General features: G+C 43.7%; 1 protein-coding gene across 1 annotated transcript; it reads right to left on the reverse strand.

Moving 5' to 3' along the window:
• Positions 1–514: 514 nt before the first annotated feature.
• Positions 515–18,710, reverse strand: acin1a (apoptotic chromatin condensation inducer 1a). Its single transcript, XM_050033599.1, has 18 exons — positions 18,514–18,710; positions 16,731–16,796; positions 16,445–16,556; positions 16,295–16,350; positions 12,965–16,123; positions 11,418–11,573; positions 10,548–10,633; positions 7,929–7,986; positions 5,844–5,883; positions 5,405–5,547; positions 5,108–5,251; positions 4,781–4,976; positions 4,307–4,452; positions 2,913–3,020; positions 2,684–2,791; positions 2,291–2,597; positions 1,976–2,076; positions 515–1,846 (listed from the first exon to the last, which is right to left on the reverse strand). Exons 1-18 carry the CDS (start codon positions 18,649–18,651, stop codon positions 1,505–1,507), a joined length of 5,466 nt encoding a protein of 1,821 aa, XP_049889556.1. The 5' UTR covers positions 18,652–18,710; the 3' UTR covers positions 515–1,504.
• Positions 18,711–18,802: the final 92 nt, after the last annotated feature.

Raw genomic sequence — 18,802 nt, forward strand, 5'->3', positions numbered from 1 at the left:
AACAGAAGAGTGAAGAGGGCAAATACATGATTTAGAGCAGACTGAGAGAAGGGTGGGTTACACAGCGATAGATGATACAGAGAGTAAACACTCCCACCATGGCGGAAACCACAAGATTAAGATAGATGTTAAATGAAAGAAAATGCCTTTGGTCATTACCTAGACATGGCACTGAGGGAAAGGGGAATTTTCCAATATAAAGATAGCATAAGCTGCAAGCAAATCGGTGTTTCTGTACAACAACATTTTCTTCTTTTATATTCTTAGTTTTAACTCAGCTGCATAAAGTCATTCCCCTTGTGTCAAATGCCACGACCGACCTAAGCCACAATGTGGTATGACTGACACCTTGTGGATTCTTAGTGTAACCACAGATTTAACTTGAACAACGTGCACTTAGCTTAAATTCAGCGATCCCAGTAACTAGTAAGAAGTTACATTTTTGTGTCCCAGGTCCAATAAACAAATTACCCTAAAAACCCATCAGCAGGGAAAATGGAAAAGAAACATCACAGAAATTTCAGTTTTTATTATTTGTACATTCACCACTGATAGGCGTACTCAAAGAAGAAATTAAAAAACAAAAACAAACCTTTGTACTAAAATGATAAAATAAAGATTAAAAAACAATATTAAAACCATTGGTGAGAAAAGTCATAATGCAACCTCCCCTCTTGGGCCTGTATTGACACTACAGGGTAAGAGAACTGGAGGAAGAGGAGGAAAGGAGGGAGGAAGAGGAGAATCAATGATAAGGACATAATTATAGCTTGTGTCAGGTGTGACAGACATGGATTCTCCCCCACCAGAGAATCGTCTCATCTCTTAACTAAATAGAGGGAGAGAGGAACACTGCATTGCCTTAGTAGTTATTCCACATCTGTCCAAAAATACCCCAGAGCTGCCTTATTTAAAGACTTGTTTTTGAGTAATCTTATAGGTCTGTACAAAATGCCAAACACACCTATTCCAATATTTTCAGATTTATGCAAGCCTCTGCACAGAGGGCAGTTTTCTCTTTAGGCAGGACTGGCAAGGAGAGCCTTGGACTACATGCAGCAACAAAAGGATTCCTCATCCAGATTTCAGAGCTGTTAAAACACTGAGGCGACGACAATTGATTGCAAATCATAATTGGCACCTACACTTGGGGGGCAAATGGGGAACATTGGGGGAAATTATTAAAATTACCCAGCGTGCCATACTGCTGAACCGTCAAGACAAAAACTTAAGAAAAAGAGAGGCAAACGTTTAAAGAAAATATATCAAACCTTGACAGAAGCGAGACGTACAGCACTCTGGGAAACAACACTGCAAAAAATCATGGTCCCCTTTAAGCATGACTGCGTGTAGGTGTAGATGTGCTTTAAAAAAGGTGACAATTTGAGAGATGGTGACGACATCAGTTGGTCCTCTGTTGGGTCTTAGTTGTAACAAAGTACATGTAGTGAAAGGCAAATGGAAGAGGGTGGTCTCTAGGACAGTTCCATCAGTTGATTGGCCATTAACGTCGCCTTTCTCGCGGGTCGCTGCGGCTGCGTGAGCGTCGGCCCCCGCCTGCCCCGCGGCCCTCTGGCCTACGGTAGCCATCCCTGCGTTTGTCGTTCTCCCTCTCCCTCTCCCTGTCTCTATCTCTACCCCGGTCTCTGTCTCTGTCCCTCTCCCTGTCCCTGTCCCTTTCCCTTTCCTTCTCACCCTCACTCCGCTCTCCGGTTGGGCCGCCTCCAGCTTTCATCCTCTCTTTGCGCTCCTCTTCCTTTTTTTTCTCCTCCTCCTCGTCTTGCTCCTTCCTCCGTTTCTCGCGCTCCTTCATCCGTTCTGCTCTGGCAGCTTCCCGTTGAACAAACTACAGTGAAGATAATGCACAGTTACACAATACTTTCAGTTAAGACTTGAATTAGATATCTAGGCCATGTACTTCAAAGTTATGCATTACAGGCAGCAAGCAAATAGCACTGACTATTATGTGTCTCACCTGCTCTTCTGTAAGTGGAAGCCAGTATATGCAGGGAGCTGCTTTAGTTTTGAGGAACAGATCATCAAGCAGCTTTGCAGGAGGATCCTCTGCTGTTTTCTCTGTCAAAAACATACAATATTAGGGCTGAGCAAATGAAATGAACCTATCATTAACCTATCAATCAATTATCAAAATAACTGCAGATTAATTTTCTCTTGATTGACTAGTCTATGAATTGTTTTAACTCGGTTCAAAGATTACTGTACTACTGTAGACCAAAAGTCTATTTTTGCTAATATAAATACAGTCTAATCTCATGCCTGCATCTCTTACCTTTCTTCTCAGTCTTCTTCTCCTTGCTCTTCCCCCTCTCCTTGCGTCGTCTCTCTCGGGAACGTGACCTCCTGGGACCTCCCTCCTTCTCCTCACCGGGTTTCCCAAACTCTCTGACTTTGTCGCGATCCCACTCTCGCTCTGCTCTAGCCCTCTCCCGACGCTCCATCTCACGCTCACGCTCCGCCCACTGGTCTCGCTCTGGGAGCAGAGAGGGCAGCCCCGATGTTCGACCACGGCCGGAGGCAGGCCCCTGCTCTTCTGCTCCGGGTCTTTCGGCTGCACCTAAGCCTTTGTGAAAGTCCAGCTACAAAACAGAGATATTCTCAGACAACAGATGGCTAAGTATTGTGGGCGTAAGAGAAAAACAGACTGATAACAATAAAGTCTTACCTCATCTTGCTGGCAGAAGTCTACGCTAAGGACTTTTGGGTTGCTCTGCGGCCATTTCACTCCATGAAGAGCTGCCCGTGTAGCAACTGCCTCCTCTGAGCTACAGTACTAAACACAGAATGAAGAGGATAGCGCCATAAGACACAGAGGAGCCTTCGATATGCCAAAAGCAGTCTGGCTCAGAGCTACAGTGCTCTATCAGAGGAAACACATGCTTGTAATAACTCACAGTGACGTAGCAGTGAGACTTGATTTTGTCGATCCAGAAGCCCTCCTCCACCAAGGTGCCAGTTCTGCTGAGCAGTTCCTTAAGCTGCCCCAGAGTGAATGGCCTCACCTAAACAAAATATCACACAGCACTTATCAAGACTGCTTTACACAATTAATGACAGCGTGAGCGAAAATACCAAGCATACATAAATTAAAACAACATACGTTCAAATACACTGTATACATCATAAAGATGAACAAAAAGAAAAATTGTGCATTAAGTAACGACTACAAAAATATTTCTATACATATTTTCTTTAGAAAGTGACAAAAGTGGAAAGGCCTCTGACAGATGCACTGTGGTTCATGGAAGTGTGTAAATTAACATACATAATGAGGTTATAATAAGTGTCTAACAGGTGAGCTAGAGAAATCTAAATCAATATTGAACTGCACTGGTGTTGAGGATAATCCTAGCATCACTTTAGATTTTTATCAACAACTAATATCCAGAAACCTCACAACCAGCATTGTCTATGTCAGCACACACCTCTATGCCACAGAACTCCACTGCTATCCAAAAACTATGAAAGATTCAGATACGAGCCAAACTGTTGTACTTTCATTACAATTAACATGGGCAGTGTTGTTTATTCTGAATCAATTCTGCAACAACATCCTTAATCTCTGAGAGCAGCTCTGTAGTGCAGACATCACTATACATGCTTGGGGAAGTGGTTGTGTAGTTACGTTAATCATGTTGACGGAGTACGTCCACTGATCAACCTATATGGCTCTTTATGCATGAGTGCGACTAAAATTAAAACTCTGTGGTTGGTTTTGGTCTTTCCATGGTAAATAATAAAAAGATAAAATAACAGCAATGTAATCCTTTATATAAAATATCCTTCTTTCTTCTTATAAGGAGGCCAATGAGCTTCTTCAGTATAAAGGAGCCTGGCTGCAGCATTTTGGACTAAATAAAACCAGTATATTGAGGCAAAACAAGAGGCTGGGTCCGTTTATAGTAGAGCTTTGATTCTCAGCCCAAACTCAATTGGGCACGACCACCCAGGTTTCCCCCAGGCTTGAGGTCGGGGTGGCTTCAACTTCCTGTTTTTTTTGCAGACCTTATAGTCTGTGTATTGTCAGGAAAAATGTATGGGCTATGCTGCCATCAACCCATCTTTGGACTCAGGTCAGGCTTGGACATAAACTACACAGTTTCATGTTGGGTCAGGCCTGTTTTTTTGGGCTTAGTCATAGCACTAGCTTATATTAACATGTCTGCAAGCACAACAGTACCATCGGTGACAACATTTGTTTGTTTTTTTCCATCTGTGCAAACCATTATTAATAAATGCTAATAGTAAAACAGAGCATGTGGCGGCAATTAGGACAGTGTTCTCTCACCAGGTTACAGATGTGAACAATGTTGGAGACTTTGCCGCGAGGTGGTGAGGGCTGCCGGGCCGTGCGAACAGGGTCATCAATTGTGATGGAAACACCAGTTTTCTGCTGGCTGATGGAGCGACGAATGAGGGTGTCGCTGGGGGTCACTGGGATAAAGAAGGAAAAACAATCAACATAGTGTCTCTATTACTACACTGACACTGTCCCTATAAAAAAAATTGCTCAGTATAAAAAATAAGTAAATCACAACATAACAGAAAACAGGTCCAATCTGTTACCTTCACCTGCATATCTAGATGTCAATGCAGCATGTAGATTACATTGTGTTGACTATGAATTGTATATTGTTGTGTTGTTACACGGAAAAAATGGTTTAAGTTAGCTTCAAGTTAAATCTATTTCTAAATCAAATATTGGAAATTATTTCAATGAATTCATTGCTAGATGAAAAATTCTTGTGATGAATCCATTTACCAGTGTTGATTTCTACATCATGGCTGGTATGAGAAGGAGAATGGGTTTCCGTCTCTCCGGGAAATGAGGTGTCCATCTGCTCTCCATGCGCCCTTGTCCTCTCTCTGTCTCCCTGTGGGTCATCCTCCACCATCTCCTCATGTCTGCTCCTCTTTGCCTCTTTCTGTCCATTCTCCTGGCTCTCTGAGTGCACCACCTGCAATAGAGGGAAGGCAATTCTTGATCAAAAGGGATTCATGGTACGTTGGACTTCAGTGAGGGGCATTTTATGTTTCATATTTAAGACAGGTCCTAACCTGTCAGTCATGTAAAACACCTAAGACCAACCTGTGTGACAGTGCGTCGGATCTGAAGGTCCTGGTCAGAGCGTTCCCTCTCTTCATCCTCAGCCCCGGAGAGGACAGCTTCCTCTGGGTGGAGGTCCACTATTGCCTCCTGCCCGAGACATGGACGGATGTCTGGGATCAGAGACTGAGGGCAAAGAACAGTGATGATACACAAGGTTAATGGACCTGTTATATTCAACACAGAGGCAGGGCTGGTGCCTCACACTGCATCTATACAATCACAAGAGCAATACTTGCATCTACAATCGTAATATCAGTGTTACTATGCTGCAAATACCTTCAGTGAATCTGTGGTGATGCTGATGGAAGGTTTCTTGGCAGTGACAGCTGTGCTGGAGCCCCACCTCCTCTTGCGACCGGCCGTGGCCCCAGAATCCTGCTCGCCCTCTGCACTACCAGTGCCTGGGGACGATTTACTGCCTGACAAGTCAAGAAAAATAAACTCAGTGAATCCTCTGGCACACGGCATATACAACATAAGCATGCATGACATGACATCACCAATCTATGCACACACCACAGACGTCTGGCTACATATTTTTAAAATATGGATGATTATCCAATCCACATTAAAGATTTATTTATATTGCGTTCCAAAACCACAGACTAATAATGCCCCTAATACATACATTATAATGAGGGGCACACAAAATCAAAAATAATGATCAGTTGTAAATGCGAATAAAGAAAAGGGCAAGTTGGGAGGGTGTACTTACTGCTAATAGAGATCTTACGAGCTGAGAAGGCCTTTGGTGTCTGAAACACAAGAAGATAAAAACAACCCGATACATGGGAGAGGTGAGAGGCAGACACCAAGTGGTCAATGACAGTTTGGAGGAAAGGTGGAACAATAACAGGAAGGGGGACAAGAAGGGGCTAAGAGTGAATGATAGAAACTGCTGTGCAAAGTCTTTTTCAAATTCAAGTCTAATGGATGGCAGAAATCTAATTAAGTTCAAAACTATTTGACAATCTACACCTAGAGATTCTTTAACATCACTTGCTTTAGAGAAATAAGCTGTAGTTGCAGTCTCTATCATACAAACAACGATCTGGTGGAAATACTGCAGTTTAAATCCTCTAATTTTAAAACTGTGTTTAAATAGACATATCAACTCCAATTAGTTTCACAAAGGTGAAAATCAATGAAGATTAAATTTTTAAAAACAGAAGTTTAGAACTATTTTGATTAAACTGCAGTGGCCACAAATAAGATTAACTTTTTTAAATGCTGCTTCTCCCAGCAAAGACTACACAGAGTATGACTGGAAACTAAGCACTTTCAAGATAACTGTATAAAATATAACATTGAGTAAATGTCTACTTATTCCCTGGTACCACTGACACCTGATCCTTACTGGTTTGGATATGGCCCAATCACGACTGCATGTACTGTATCTAGGCAACAAGGGTCCAATCAAAGGTGGCTGAGATGTTTGGATGGATATCTGAAAGCGTGTAGGCTGGCAGGATGGGATCAATAGTTCATTTGGGTAGGGGCTTTGAAATGCTTTTGGCCAAAGCCGTCATCCTCGGGTGTTTTGGCATTTGTCCTTTAAAAATGTGGCAGGCTGGTATAACAGTAGAAAACCATGAGTCCACTGACTTGGAGACCAGATGTTGAATGTTGTCAACAGTCACCGTGCACACAAATCCCAAATTCTGATGTTAGTGTTCAGTTGAGTTTGAGGAGCAGTAAGTTCATACTGAAAGTCACAAAGTGGCAAAAATCTGGAGACGGCTGTCGTAGAGAGGGACCCAAACATTAAGTCCTTTTTCCAGTTCACACAAAAACTGTCAAGCCCACTGGGTCCAGGTAGAAGCTTTGGCCTCTCTGAAACTGATTTATATCCAGGAAGGGTGTTTGCTGGAGAATTTTGAATCTCATTTCCAGAGAATAGCAAAATCCAAAATGTCCTTTGCCAAGCATGTTACAGTTCATCAACGACAGTATACGGCATGTCCTCAAAGCCCCACATTTTTTTTGCAGTGGGTTTAAAATGTCTCAAAGTGAAACAATATGAAATCTACCCAGTTGTTGAGAGGGTTTCAGAGCAGCCTTGATTTGATGTGAGCACACATCCTTGCTCGTCTCTTCTCCATGTTGATTTTACGGGTACAAGGCCTGATTGGTGGATTAAAGGCTAAGAGAGGTGGGCCACATTGACTAGCCAACCCCTTCTTTGAATCTTCAGGTCCAATCAATAGCTCTTGCCAGCCATATCCATGAAAATGAGACAGCCTTTGTTGCCAGGGGTGTCCCTCTGCAGTGCAGCCTTGGGGGCTTATCTGTGGTCAACTCTGGATTCTTGGGGACAGTGGAACAGGTGCAGCAGTAGCAGTAGTAGTGGTAGTAGTAGTAGAAGTAGTAGTAGTGGCAGAGGTAGTATGCAGGTACCAATAGGGGCAATGGAAGAGGCATGAGCACCTTTATAACAAAGCAATCATTTGGGGTTTAAACATCAGCCACAGTGAGAAAATACCCTTGCTGTTTCTGCTTATGACAGTGCCAACAAAGGTTTTACAAACAGCCATATTAAAAAATGTAATTTCCTACACACATTCTATCACTTGTGAAAAGGGCTCATTAACTAATCTAGTGGAAATATATTTTAAATGTAAAGGAAAGATTTTCAACAAAGAATATAGACATATTATCAAATGACCTAGACGGCAATGTATCCAGATTAATAAACTATAAAAATATAACTGTAAAGGCTCAATAGGGTCCGTCCATCTAAGTCCTCAGCTACCAGCAGCTTTGAGGACCAGGATGATTTGTGGATCTTCAGGTGCCTTACCTCCTCGCTGGTCTCTGGAAGCTTCTCTGGCTCTGCCATGGCAGTGTCCTTCACCTGCCTGCATAGTGTGAAAGATACATATCAACAGGAAAAGAGGGAACAGATGAGGAAAAATCTTTTTCAAATCAATTATAAAACATGTTTTTTTCCATCAAGGCTAAACAAATGCACCAGCATACATTTAAGAAAAAACACAGCATATAAAAGTTTACTAAAACAATATTACTTAAAAAAAATGTGAGAATGCGATACAATTTAAAAAATGTAGGAATGTCAATGCACAAGCCCTCAGTCATTAGTCATTATGGACTGCCTTGGTATATAAAGTACACATAATCTGTATCTAAAACTACATTTAACATAAATCATTGAGCCATAAACATAGATATTACTTTCCCTTTAAAGAGCAGCTTTCAGAAAACGTATTACAAAATCTCAGCAGTTGAACCATCTCCACTGACATACACAAACAGCAACCAGGTGATGCTAGAATAACGGCGCCTGAACGCCTCTCACACACAGTCACTTTCACAAATACGTTGCTCTTAATTCTTCAATGGGGGTCAGAGGACTGAGCCGTGAGAGGAGTCAAGGAATGCAGAGCCACCGCAGTCCTCCTTTAGACCTGCCGAGTCCGTCCAGACAGAACTAAACGGTCACCGACAGCAACACAATACCTGACTAATGAGCGCGCGCCTCACGTTCTCGTCTCGTCCTCGTGCGCGCACACGAGAACACGTCCACTCATTCCGACTTCAATTAACTTGGGAAAACTTCACAGCCCTGACACACAAACTGAGCTCGGTTAAAACGCAGCACACGGGCTGCGACTGTTGCTAAAAAGACTGCGTCGCAGCGAGCCAGCTCTCTCCCTCCCTCCCTCCTACCTCCCTCTCACCAGAGACTACCCTCCTCTGCCTCTGAACGCATTCATGTCCGTACCGGCTGGCAACCGAAACCTGCGGCGGACAAACCCTCGCCTGCTGTTTAGCTGAGCCGCTGCATGAAAAACCATAGGCCGGCATCGGCAGCTAAAGCCCTCGTCGGAGCACAGCCATGTTGCACGAATGAAAAAAAAAAAGATCGTGTATGAAAAGGACCCGCATCTTCTCAGCCACACCGGCTTAAAGGCAGTCTCATCAATCGCCTGATGGGAATGTCAATACCCAGCATCTCTTATGACATCGACAAAATTCATTCATAACCATAGATTCTCTAATGGAGTGGGATTATATGATCGGGTGACAATGATCAAGTGATCTTATAGAGCATCATTTGTCAATGTACAAACAAAGGCCACATGATTTCCATTATTCGTGACATAATGTAAAATATGTCTTCAGTCAGAAGATTTTAAAACAATATTCATATTGTTTCATAACAATATTCAATAGCAATTTTTACCATATCACACCTGCATCTTTTGGGAGCACTGGAGATGTTCAGATTGAGGTAAGGTCTGGTTACTACTAAAGGGAAGCCGAAGTAGTCAGCCTGGCATAGTGTTCATGCATAGAGTCACTATTTAATGTCACAAGCAATAACATATGCAGAAAAGAGTGGTCAATGTGGAAAAGATATTCCTGCAACTGTGTATTTACGCAAAATACTTTTTCACTGTGGGCTTCATGTAGAGCTGCATTAACCTCAAATACACGTGGTTATGTTTTCATGTCACTCAGCATGTCTTTCAATCAACTAGTGCTTTAATATTGTCAAGAGAGTGCCACAAAAAAATCATATTTAGAGCACCCATAAGTGTTATTTGACTCATTGTGCTTGTGGTATTTCTGGTGGAGTGCAAGTATGTAACAATGCTGCATCTTGAAAAGTAGAAGCAGAGGCAGGTCCTGCAATGTCAATGTTTATCAGCAACATTTCAGCAAAGCCTATTTTGCCTTTTGTTGACATTTACAGGGTGACTTTTGGGTGAAAAATGTGCAAATAAGCTTAAGGGGTATACAGGAATCCTTTACTAACAAGACACAATAGTGAAATTCATTTAACAATCACAGCAGAGTGAAGTGAAATGATTAATTCCCTTAGCTAGAAATTCATTCAGAATAGCCTTTGCGTGTGATATCACACTGGAAATAAATAACCATAACTAGTATATCTTTTTTATCAAACAGGGATTAAACCAGGTTGTATATTGCTACATACGGACTTTAAATATGGTCTGTTGAGGGAAGGGGTCAGACCAACGACGCTGTGCAGTCAGATGCAGACTACCCAGGATGGGTGTGATCCAAATTACTCTTGACAAAACCAAACCACCTTTTGTCAAACAGTTTCACAAACATGAAGTAATTATGAAATTTATTAAAAAAGTAGAAACCCCTGCCGGCTTTTATCTTTTGTAGTACTGATGTGTCATGACTAGCTGATGGACAGCTGAATTGAGGGGTTTATTGTTGACGATACAGATGCCCGACTGACCATCACTAGACACCCTGTTCACAGCCTACAGATTTAAGGATATGGATTACTGCACCTGTGTGTGTAAATCCAACGCACACACACACACACACACACACACACACACACGCATGCATGCATGTACACGCACACACAATATATCGAATGTGTTTAAAATAAGACCAAGACATAAAAGCAGACCTTAGTTTGTCTGTTTCCTCCTCTCCGTCGCTGTCCTTTCTCTTCTTTTTCGTCTCCACTCTGGTTGGTGCTTCAGTAAAGGGTTTCTGGGGATTTAAAAAAACAGTAGGACATGGAATAAGATGTGAAATAATACAATGAATGTCAAAGTTTTTTAATTACTTACGATTACACCTAGCCTGACATCGCTGGACCAAATTGCAAATACTTGTTAGGTCTTAATCCTCTCAATTCACTTTTGATTTCCGAGGGCATCATAAATGGCCACAGATTAAAATTCTTTTGAATACAATTGTATAGACCTACAAGTTATCGAAGCAGGGACACATGAAGTAGCACTGAACGATGGACAACAGACAACAAAGTGCAGAGATAAAGTGAGCTGTGATGGTGTAGCATCAATACATCTGTGAACAAACATTGCAGTTTTTGCCATCAGAATTTGAAGATCGTACTTCAAGTTCCACATGTGGCCGTTAGGTTGTTTTTGAAAATGCCTCAGTGGCACTTGTCTTCACTAAGCTGGGTTCATGGTCATCATAGTGTCTCCAGTGTGAGGGTGCAAAATCCAAAAATGCCATCATCACGCATTTTGCATAAAGCGCAAAGGCTCTGCAAGTTATCAGTCATCAAACAAGCGCCATATTGGATAAACAGTTGTTAAATCACATTGTCAGGCTAAGCAGTTGCTGGCTGACAGCTATTGATGATGGGCGATGGCATGATCCATTGGCCCAACCCTAGTTTGCAGCATAACTTGATTTCACGTATATCAGTTGTTAAGAATCGAGACTATTAGGTAAGCTGTGAATGCAAATAGTTGGAATAGATGTTTAAAAAAAAGAAGAAGAAGAAGAAGAAGAAACTGACCTTGGTGTGACTGTCTCCATCAACAGTAGTGTTACTTTTCTCTTCAGACATCTCCCTTTTGCAAGGGGAGGCTTTTGGAGTTTCCTTTAAACCCTCAGCCTGAGCCTCTAGTGTCCCCCTGTGCTTTGGTGAGGAATCTCTTTCAGGTCTCTCTTCCTAAAAAACAGAGACAACATTTTATACACTTAAAAAAATTAAAAACTTGCTATAACCATACAACATATAAACAGAGCTTAGAGAAAACACCTACTGAAAACACCTGCTTTTCAGTAAAATATTTTCCCTTAGTCTGATCTGAGGGCATAGACATAGTCACATCTGACTTGTCTTTTGCATGTACCAAGCACCGCTCCTCTTGTAGGTTTACTAGTGTTGTGCATTACAAACACCTCAGCTATATAAACTATAAAACACTGGGGCAACTCTTCACCTGGCCACTTCACATGCACACTGCTCTATGTTATTCTATATTCTGGTCACACACCCAACACTTAACTGCTAAACCCTCCTTGTTGTTCATAATATGTAACTTTAGTCTTTGTTGTTTTCTTAGCCACTCTTTGTTTTAGTGCCTCGATGCCCCGATGACCCCAAAGACATGCTAGTTATCACTGCTCATTGGTTTGTATAGTTAAGCCTTGCCATATTAGCTTATCATAGGGCTTAGGTTTTTCACAGAGTGTTGATCCTTTCTCTAGAGCACAAACTTCTTGTGTTTATTTGAACTCTTTATTTCATCCTTATGTTTTAAAACTCTCACTGTCAACACACAGTCAGAGGCATCTTGACACTAAAAGCCAAGGAGTGTTTGGTATGCATCAAAGGTAGTTTTATGGTACATTCAGACATACAGATACAAGAAGCACAACACCACTTATACACACTCAGGGGCCAAATAGGAACAAATAGGCCAGTTTATCTTGCCGATTTCAGCCATATTGTTGTACTTAACAATTTCAGTAACCTTAAATATTCCAAGGTAAATCTATAAGACACGAAAGCTTAAATGTACCAAATTGTCAAGCACCAGTAAACAGTGATAAGTCTCTTCTTTTTGGGGGTGTAATGATATATCTGGATCAATATATTGATTCAGTCATCAACAAGCCAATATTATCAATGCAAAGTGAAAACATTGATAAACATTGTGGCAGACTTTGTGTCGTATCATTGTCAAAAGCATCAATATATCATAACGTGATGAAACTTAATTTACACCCCTACCCTATTTCCTGATAGACCTGTAGTCAGAAACATTTGCCCAATCAGAGCTGAATGCTCTGCTGAGTGCTAAAAACACCTGAAAGCCACAGACTGCCTCTTTGTATTCGTATGCCTTAATGCACAGTTATGCACACACAACATATCCTCGCAAATAAAAGTAGCAGACTGCAGTGGAATACCTGCTGGGATAATGCCATCTGAGTGACAGAGTGACTATTGGTAAATAATGCAATATATTATGAATAGCTGACTGCTGGCTCTTAAACCTTCAGAGACAGGGGCTTTTCCTGTTCTATGGGAGAGGTTCTGCTTAGACCACTTACCCTTCTACCTCTTGATGTGGAGCAGGTTTTCTCTTGAGAGGACGTGGATGAGCCAGAGGACCCAGATGATGAGGACCCAGAGTCCGATTCTGATGAAGAGGAATCATTAGACGATGATCTTCGTCTTGCTTGTTTTTCCTCTTTCTTTGTATCTCTTCCCCTCTGCTGTGTAGCATCCACTTGGCGTGTGGGGCCCTTGCTTTCATCCACTTCTGCTTTTTCGGTGGATTCCTTGGCGGCTTGTTCTGTCTTCACCAAATCCTTTTCTTTGTCATCCGATATGAGGTGTGTGGCCCCTTCTTTTTTGGGACTCGGGACTAGTGTGGTACTAACAGTGGTCTCCTTTTCCGATCCCAACGCCCTGGCAACAACCTCCTGTTTAGGCTGCATCTGTGGATCTTCCTGTTCAGCAGTGGATTTAAGTCCTTCCTGCTGTCGTTCCCCACCATCAGTGAGGGACGAGACAGGTGAGGCCCGAGGCTGGGGGGTATCAGAGAAGTTTCGGGGCCGCTTGATGACCATAGAAGTGGCAGAAGACTGGGGCTGAATTGGGGAGTCTCTAAAGAACCGGAACTTCTTGAAGGAGGACTGAGGCGACAGAGGTGTTGGTGACATGGGTGCAACGGATTCTGCTGCTGCTTCACTCCGGGGCAATGGAGCATGGAGATCTTCCTGCTCTCCTGCCTCTGTCGATGACTTTCTACCTGGTCCTGTGGAGAGGGGAGGAGGAGTGGGCAGGGGGGTGAGACCAATCTCACGGCCACGTTTGGATGGAGGGAGGTGACTCTCCCTCTCCTTTTCAGCCACCCTAGCTCTCTCTTTCTCCTGCTCCAGGGCCCTCTCCTGGTCCTCCTTTTCTTTCTGCATGGCCTTCTCCTTCTCTAACCTTTCAAGTTCAAGAGCCCTCTCCTTCTCCTTTCGCTCCTTTTCCAAGGCTCTCTCTCTTTCCAGCTTCTCCTGCTCTTGAGCTTTCTCTCTCTCCAGTCTTTCTTTCCTCTCCTTTTCTGCTCTTTCCTTCTCCTTCCTCTCCTGTTCAAGAGCAGCCTCTCTCTCCAATCTCTCTTTTTCCTCCCTCTCTCGTTCCAAGGCTTTTTCCCTCTCTATCCTCTCTTGCTCCAATGCCTTCTCTCTCTCAATTCTCTCCTTTTCCTTCCTCTCAAGTTCTAACCTCTGCTGTTCGAGGGCTTTTTCCCGCTCCAGCCTTTCTTGCTCTAAAGCTCTTTCTATTCTCTCCCGCTCTAAAGCTTTCTCTTTCTCAATTCTCTCTCGCTCTAGTCGCTCTTGTTCCAAGATCTTCTCTCGTTCTAGTCGCTCTTGCTCCAAGGCTTTCTCTCTCTCGATTCTCTCTCGCTCTAAGGCTTTCTCTCTCTCTAGTCGCTCTTGTTCCAGAGCTCTCTCCCTCTCTAATCTTTCTTGCTCTAAAGCTTTCTCTCTTTCTATTCTCTCTTGCTCTAAGGCCTTTTCTCTCTCGAGTCTCTCTTGCTCTAAGGCTTTTTCTCTCTCTAGTCTCTCCCTCTCTAGTCTCTCTTGCTCTAAGGCTTTCTCTCTCTCTAACCTTTCCCTTTCCAACCTTTCCTGCTCCAAGGCCTTCTCTCTCTCAATCCTCTCCTTCTCCTTTCTCTCTTGCTCCAGAGCCCTTTCCCTCTCTAGTCTCTCTTGCTCCAGAGCCTGTTCCCTCTCTAGTCTCTCTTGCTCCAGAGCCCGTTCCCTCTCTAGTTTCTCCTGCTCCAGAACCCTTTCCCTCTCCAGTCTCTCTTGCTCCAGAACCCTTTCCCTCTCCAGTCTCTCTTGCTCCAGAGCCCTTTCTCTCTCCTTCCTTTCCTGCTCCAAAGCCTTGGCTCTTTCTAGCTCCATTGCTCTCTCCAATTCTTCTCTCTCGCGCTTCTCCTTCTCCTCTTTTTCTCTCTGCAGACGTTCTTGCTCCAGGGCCCTCTGTCTTTCAAGCTCCTTCTGCCTCTCCAACTCCAGGGCCCTCTCTCGTGCTAAGGCTTGCTCTCGCTCTTCCCTCTCTTTAGCCAAAGCTAGTTCCCTCTCCTGCCTCTCGCGTTCTAGAGCAAGTTCTCTCTCCCGCTGCAAAGCCCTTTCTCGCTCTTCTCTTTCTAAAGCCTGCTGTCGTTCAATTCTCTCTTTCTCCAGAGCTCTCTCTCTTTCCTCTCTCTCTAGTGCAAGAGCTCTTTTTCGCTCTTCCTCCATTGCTCTCTCTTGCTCAAGTTTTCTCTGCTTCTCTTGCCTTTCCAGCTCAAGGGCCTTTTCTCTTTCTATCTCAGAGTCCCTCTCTCTGTCCCTCTCTTCTGTTGCAGTGGCCTTGAGCACACTCACAGGTACTTGAATATGGGCTGAATGTGCTCCCGTGATACCCTGGTTGGCGCCTGGAATCATGGGAAATGACACATGGCCTGCAGTATTGGCTGTGTGAGTGATGGCAGATACCAGACCCTCTGGAGGCCCTCTGCCAGGAAATGATGTAGCCGGAGAACTGCTGTCCTGCCTATCACCTTCCCCACCGCTGCGGTGCCAACCTGCTCCCGAGAAAGCACCTTCTGACTCCATTTTACGCGCCAGAAGGGTCAGTGGGCCTGGCTTGCGCTCGGCATGTCCACTCCTCTGTGGCTCTGGGCTGCTACTGCGGCTGCCGCTGCTGGAGGAACCAGAGCTCGAGGAACTGGGTGAGCGCCTTGCTGGGGCTACATCTGGACTAGGGGGACTCTGTTTAGGGGTGTCAGGCAAGGGAAATGATAACTCTGGAGGTGGGGAGGGGGGAGGTGTTGGCTGCCGGAGTTGAGGGGACAAAAGGGAAGGCATGTGTTGCTGGGGAGGTTGACAGGATGCTCCAGACCTCTCTCTGGTCGTGGGCACTCTGGCTGGCTCTCTGTGGCTTCTCCTACGGGCACCGTTTTCCCAGTCATCATCGTCACCATCCTCCTCACCATCCTCACTATCATCGTCGTCGCTGTCAGCAACTTCATTGGAGGCAGACCCCCTCTCTGGCCGGTACTCACTACCAGGAACACGCATGGCCACAGAGCCAGAAGCAGGAGGACCGGACATGTCAGCATCTTGGCTCCTGTTACCCTCTCCCTCATTCGCTGCACCAAAGAATCCCTCCCCACCTGAGGGTCCAGGCGGCTTGTGCTGCTCAGCCAGTGCTGCTGTGGCATCCTGATAATGACAAAAAGAGAGGTGGGGCTTAATTTGTGATGGTACTTTGTCAATTTTCTATCATGGAAATAATCTGGCACAATTTTTACCAGCAAGTTCCTTTCATATCTGCAAAATATTTTGGAGCACAGAAAATTTTTAAAACAAAAAGCATAGAAAATGATGTCTGACCTGGGCTTGAGGAGGACATGAGGTACTGTTGTTAACTTCTGTGTGGTCCTCTTCCTCTGTTGACAAGAGAAACAAATAAAATCACAAACATGTTTTCCATAAAGACCTGAGATGTATACAGAAAGTTAGTTAGTTGCAGTGGAGGATTACCGTTTGTGTCATATGCTTCACGAGCCTCTCTCTCCAGCCGCTGCCTCAAGAGCTCCTGTTGTTTAGCCAGATACTGCTTGATAAAGCTGTTCTGGCTCATTTCCTCCCCAATCTAAAGACAGAAACCATTAAAGATAGATGCAAGCCTTCAAGGCCACTTGCACAAACCTTTTTGCAGACATTTATGATAATTATACTAATGCACATTTTTATCATTTATACTTAAGAGGTCATTACATGTGAAAAGGCTTCAGCTGTTGAAATGAAAATTAAAGCAGACACTTACCTGTGAGTTTGGCTGCAGTCCGATGTGAGCGGTGGAGGTCCTCTGCAGATTCTCCAGCATGAGAGCCTGTTATCAAGACAAGAGACTTTATTCACTTGACATAAATAACGGCCAGGTATTCTTCTAGAGTGGTTAGAGTTGGCATCGGTGCTTTTGAACATAAATATTTATATACTTTAATTAATGACATCCTAGTTACTGTGTATTGTATTGAGTAATGATTTCCATTATGACTGTCAAGATCTCTGTCCTTTACAAACTGTTATGAGTCTCTGTGTGCTTCAGCATGCCATCAACAAAGATGAGACACATTCTAGATCAATGCCTCTCTTTCTTAACCATTTTTAGTTGGGAAAAATTTGCCTTTTGTACAGCATACAGTAGAGGGTAATGGAAAATATGTGGAGAAACAGAGTAGGGTGATATACAACAGAAATCCCTGGTAAGAAGCAAACAAGTAAAATGTTAAGAGTGATAAGGGTCAGTCAGACAAGGCAGGGCAACTCGTTGATGATGGAGGAACACAGACCAGACTGAGAATAATGTGGCCTGAGTTGCACGCAAAAGCTGCAGGACCTAACTTGAATTACTCAACCTAAACTTAACACATCTTTAATTAAACACTTTGTTGTTCCCATCTATCTCTGTCCTGACAGTGAGCCATGCAGAATCCCTCCCACTCTGTTGCTTGCTTGTTATTTACCCCTGCAAGAACACTCAAGGATGTAAACAAAAAACAGTTGTGAAGTGTAATGTTATATAATGGTATAATCTTAAGGTATGCAGTATAGAAAACAACACGTGATACACATTACAACAAATACAATTTAACCATTTGAGATCAGTGGCTTGCTTTTGATTCTAACAGGGCTAAATCATAGACAAATATGTTACCAAAGCTTCCTTATTTTATGAGGAGTTTTCAAAGTACCTACACTGGTAACAGTCATGACAGAACATTTCTTACATGTTATAACTAAATAACAGTGTCCAGATCCCACATGTGAAATAAGGGTGACATAACACTCCATTGGGATAATAAATGTTAACATGGAAACGCAAATGTAAACACCACTTGCTGCTTTCATGGCGCAATTCAGCGGAAAATGGTAGTTAACCGGATTACCCGTTTCAAAACGAAAACAGTCCCCTAACTTTAATGGTGAGGTAGTTAGATAACGTTGAATATCTGCGCGCAATGTAAACAAACTGGCTCACACAGGACCCATGCAACTCACGGGTCATACATTTTAGAGCAGAACTACTGCTAAATTTGGCGGAAAACAGCGAAGTTTCTCCATTTAAAAACTCAGCGTTAGCGTTAAATAGACATTCAGAGATAGTTGTCGAGCTACTAAATAACTTGTTTAACGTCAACCTCCCGGCTAAACTCGTGTACACCAACACTGCTTGGGGCAGACACCGTGAACGGTAACATTGATAGCAGCAAACCAGGCCACCGCTCAAGTCACAGCGTTAGCCGGGGGAGCTAACAGGACAACATTACACCGACACACACTTTGAAATTAGCCACCAAGTTGATTTAACTCCCGGTGTTGCTGGGGTTGGTATAATTCTGCACGGCACAAACACTGCTCAACTGCAGCATGGTGCTTATAGATGCATCTCTCAGCTGCTTGATGTTGGTTAGCCTCAATAACTCTACTACGCTGCTCGGCAGTAACGATACTCAGTTGTCGGCCCTCGAGAGAACATCAGCCCGTCTCATCGTTAACGTTAGCTCGAAGCTGCCCGTGGTCCCGTATTCCGCAGCAGAACTCACCCCTTTGAGTCTTTTGATGAGAGCATTCTTCTGTCCGCTTTTAGAGAGTCCTCTCTCCTCAAGAGCAGCTTTCAAATCCGCTACTCGAAGGGACTGGAGCGGTCTCCCGTCCAGCGTAACGTCTTCGAGGTCCGCCATTTTCCGTTCCTCTGGTCGGTTCCTAGCGAGAGCGACGAGCAACGCCTTCCTCCACCGGGCGTCATCGGCGACGACTTCCCCCTAATCAAATATCGAAAAATATGAAATGTTTCTCAATGTTTGAAACCCAGAACACACTGAAATTCATTTC

Source organism: Epinephelus moara, chromosome 21 (genome assembly GCF_006386435.1).
Source record: "Epinephelus moara isolate mb chromosome 21, YSFRI_EMoa_1.0, whole genome shotgun sequence".
Lineage (NCBI taxonomy): Eukaryota > Metazoa > Chordata > Actinopteri > Perciformes > Serranidae > Epinephelus > Epinephelus moara.

Coding starts and splice junctions, on each gene's coding strand:
- acin1a (XM_050033599.1), bottom strand. CDS start 18,651: ATGGCGGACCTCGAAGACGTTACGCTGGACGGGAGACCGCTCCAGTCC. Junction 4,453..4,780: donor TGATGTAGAAATCAACACTG/GTAAATGGATTC, acceptor TCTTTATCCCAG/TGACCCCCAGCGACACCCTC. Junction 2,077..2,290: donor GAAGAAGACTGAGAAGAAAG/GTAAGAGATGCA, acceptor TGTTTTTGACAG/AGAAAACAGCAGAGGATCCT.